This window comes from Parasteatoda tepidariorum, chromosome 2, assembly GCF_043381705.1.
Source record: "Parasteatoda tepidariorum isolate YZ-2023 chromosome 2, CAS_Ptep_4.0, whole genome shotgun sequence".
Classification (NCBI taxonomy): Eukaryota; Metazoa; Arthropoda; class Arachnida; order Araneae; family Theridiidae; genus Parasteatoda; species Parasteatoda tepidariorum.
In genome coordinates, this window is record NC_092205.1 from 25,806,211 (window position 1) to 25,810,643 (window position 4,433).

At 27.1% G+C, this 4,433-nt stretch overlaps 1 protein-coding gene across 1 annotated transcript in view; it reads left to right on the forward strand.

The window, feature by feature from the left end:
- Positions 1 to 1,605: 1,605 nt before the first annotated feature.
- The window catches only part of LOC139427151 (matrilin-2-like), a gene marked incomplete at its 5' end in the record, with an annotated part of 6,825 nt that continues 3,997 nt past the window's right edge, over positions 1,606 to 4,433 (forward strand). Inside the window, 3 exon segments of the mRNA XM_071187987.1 lie at positions 1,606 to 1,676; positions 3,035 to 3,139; positions 3,869 to 3,973. Coding sequence (XP_071044088.1) covers positions 1,606 to 1,676; positions 3,035 to 3,139; positions 3,869 to 3,973 — 281 coding nt within the window.

The following is a 4,433-nucleotide window of genomic DNA, read 5'->3' on the forward strand; positions in this document are numbered from 1 at the left end:
GTCCCATTCTAGTAATTTATGATATACTTATTAGATGGCTACAAATTTATTATATTATATTAATTTTTGAACTCTCATTTCAAATTTTATCAAATAATATTAAATAATATCAAATTTTTCCAAAATACATAAAATGAGCAGAGCGTTAAAGTAGGAGCACCTGGAATATTTTTTGATTGTTTAAACAAAATGATCCTAAGTATGCTTTTTAATTAGAGCGGACAATATCTTAAAGTACGAAATCTGATACGGAAACGAGCTTTTTTTTAACGATGATACTCAAATTATAAGGAATAGTTACGATTAGAATAGAACATCTAAAACATTGTCCCAATTTTGTATGACATACATTCAGAAACTGAAATATAGTCAGGAAAGCAGTGGTTGAACGTTTGGACCCTTTCATGTTAGTTTTACTTTTTGCGTTATACGCAATGCCTTGTGAGTGTTTTATTCGAAAAACATTTTCACGCTATTATTAAACTAAATTATTCAAAGCTATATAATCCAATACAGAAAAAACTTTGAACTGAAAAGGGAAAATATTTTTACATTATTTTGAAGAACGTAATTTTATGTGATAAAATACAAGTTTGAATAAAATCGGTCAATTGGTTCCTTAGAAATCAATTTTTTTTTTAGTCGAATATTTAATAGCATTAAAAAATCATATATTACTATTTTTTTACCCACTGTGCATTACCATTGATTAATTTCAATGCCTCCATTGCTTTATTTTCAAAAAATACGCAAAACAGATATGCTTAAACGAAAATTATCGTTTATTCAAGTAAAGGAGACAAAGAAACATATTTCATTTTCTCATTTAGCATGCACAATGTATTTTGTCCAACATCTTTCATAAATCGTAGAAACCGTTCCACATTTCGGGAGCATTTTCTTGCTTAGTTTGTTCGAAATTTCGGACACAATGTTCCAATGACAATCAATTACGTCTCACGATTGATTTTTGTATGTAACATCTATTTATAATAATTCTTATAATAGTACGTATTATTTGCGTAAATATTGCATTGCATTTTGCATACAGTGACCCAAATTAAACACTTTTTAATACAGAATTCAATAAAAGAGGTTTTACAAACAAAAGGTGGAAGAATATTGTATTATTTAAACACAATATTTCACATAAATTTAATGAAAATTAGAGAAAAAAGTTCAATTGAACTTTTTTTCAAGTTTTCACGAATGGACCACAGCTTATACGTAGACACTATAAATATATGCAATTAGAGAAAATCGCCTTTCACTGTTTGAGCTATCTCACTTTAACATGACGTAATCTTATATTTACGACTCATTACTTTTCCATTTTTCTAAAATAAGCCCCATGGAGATTACAATTTGGTAAGCGAAAACCCTTTCAAAATTTATGCTGGGATAATTTCATTTTCGGTAAATAACTTCGGAGATTCTACCGAAGACTATTTCATTCGATATATTATTTTTTTTAAATAATCATTTCCTTTGAAAATGAAACTATATTTACTCTTTACGTTTCAACTACATGACAATTCTAAGAAATTTATATTAAAATATTTTTGTTATAGAATGTGACTGTGGAATAGGATCAAAACTATGCCGCTATAACAAAGATGGTGAAAAAATTTGTGACTGTATAGCTGGTTTCGCTCAAAACAATGACAAGTGTGAATGTAATGACTCTTTGCTTTCTAATATTCTTAATTCATCTTACTTATTTACAATGTTATTTATAATGTTCTATATGTCATTATCAACCTTCAATTTCATAAGAAATTGTTATTATTTATGCATTTTGTATGATGTAAACTCGTGAGAATAAGTTAACAAAGAGAAACTAGCTGCATATAAAAACAGTATTTAAACTGTGAAACTTTTATTCTTTTAAATAAAATTTGTTTCAACGAAACTACTTAAAATATTTCCCTAGTTCAGGCTTTTATATCCATGTATGGAATATTGAGTTTAAATAAAATAAAAATTCCGTGCAAGAATTTCGTCCGTCAATCTAACGACGAAATCGTTATAGTAGTTTATACGAATTGCGATACATTCAGAATTATGTATTACGAAACTATACTTTAAAATTATACAAGACAATCAAAACTATGTATTTCGAAACTATACGAATTGCGATACAGTCAAATTTATATATGGCGAAACTATACGAATTGCGATACATTCAGAACTATACATTCCGAAACCATACGAGTTGCGATACATTCAGAACTATAAATTGGGATACATTCAGAACTATACATTGCGAAACTATACGAATAGCGATGCATTCAGAACTATTCATTTTGAAACTATACGAATTGCGATACATTCAGAACTATACATTGCGAAATTATACGAGTTGCGATACATTCAGAACTATAAATTGGGATACATTCAGAACTATACATTGCGAAATTATACGAATTGCGATACATTCAGAACTATAAATTGGGATGCATTCAGAATTATACATTGCGGAACTATAGGAATAGAACTATTGTGAAACTATACGAATAGGAATGCAGGAATTCAGGAATGCTGTGTTTTGAGTTTTGAAGGAAGAATACACGTTAGGTCCATGAAGAAAAAGCTAACCAGGCTATTTTTTATGAATTCAGCTTCGAATTACTAATAATTCCTAAGCAAGTGCTCAGCGAGTGTCTAAGATTTTTTTTTATTCCGATAGAATAAATTGGTGCCATAAACTGGTTCAATATAGATAAATTTCACTTTGCAAATCGTTATTAAAACAATAGAATTAACTTGATTTACTCTCTTTGAGAAAGCGTAAAAAATGACATCAAAAATGTCTGCAGTTGCACTCAATATGATTTGCAGATACTTCAATAGAGAAATTTTTAAAGTGTATAACACTGAATGAATTGAAATAAGTTTACAGGAGTATCTTTTTATATTGTGCGGTAATATGGAATCTTCACTAGAAATTATCGTTCACTGTTAAATTATTGTTATATTGTATTGAAGTGAATGCGTTTACAACAAGATAAAAAAGAAAATTCTTATTCAATAGGGTGTTTTTGCGGAGCCCATGTTACATCCTGCACTTTCAAAAATAACAAAAAAGTTTGTAATTGTTCAGAAAATTATTCACAAAACGATGAAGGCCAATGTGAAGGTAAGTATGTTTTGGTTATTAGAATTAATAATAGAATTATTAGAATTAGTATTAGAATTAATAAAAGGGGGGAAATGTTATGTCATTCCATATACTATAAACATTTGCCGAAAAAATTTGCCTCTTTTTAACAAGCATAAAATAATTTAGAAAACTTAGAGAATTGAAAAGTTTTGCAATATTAAAATGTACATATTTCCTAAATTAAAAGAATTTAAGTGTTCCCTATTACATTCTGTTTGACGATATAACCAGAATTATTTCATTTCTACAAGAGAGGAAAAAATGGAGCTTCATAAATAGTGAGATAAATTAGAAATTTAAAAAACAAATTAATCTCTGAATTTAAAATACAACATTGTGTATTATTATTTTTAAATCGGAACAATTTAGGAGTTACACATTATATTCTGTATATGTGACAAAATAACCAGTATTTTTTTTCATTTTACAAAAGGAAAAGAAATAGTTAAATTAAATTAAATATAAGCTAATACCTAAAAATAGTCTAATTGTAACCTAGTCGCAACTTTTTAAATTGTTTGAATAACATCATTTTATAGTTTCAAACTAAAAATTTTCATGTAAATGTAGCATTTTTATGTAAATGCAGGCCGCAGTTACTCTATAGTGAGCAATTCCCTATTTCAAACAAAATATACAATTGTTATATTGTATTGAAATGAATGCGTTTAAAACAAGATAAAAAAGAAAATTATTATTCAACAGATTGTTATTGTGGAACCAATTCTACATCCTGCACTTTTGGGAATAACAAAAAAGTGTGTACATGTTTAGAAAATTATTTCCAAAACGATTATGGCAAATGTGTAGGTAAGTATGTTTTGGTTATAAATATTAGAATTAATAAAAGGGGAAAAACGTCATGTCATTCCATATACTATAAGCATTTTGTATTTTTATTTGGTTTATCAAATGTAAGTTTTTATGTAGATCAAAATGATTCTCATCATGTTTGCTTCTCTGACCATAAAAATCATTTTTAGCTGAATATATAACATCCATATTTTTAAAGTAATGCAAACACAAATGTAACATGTTTGCTATTTGACAGTAAATCGATGAATGATTGTTTAACCAAATATTATGAGTAGTAGATAAGTAGTAGTATAAGTATCAATAATATTAGTATAAATAATATAAGTATAAATAATATAATTAATAAAATAGTATAAGTAGTAGTAGCAGGATTACTAAAAAAAAGTGTTGACAAATGTTTTATTAAAAGATACTGAAATTAGCAATTTTCTCTAGTATTTTTTTTTTTTTTTTT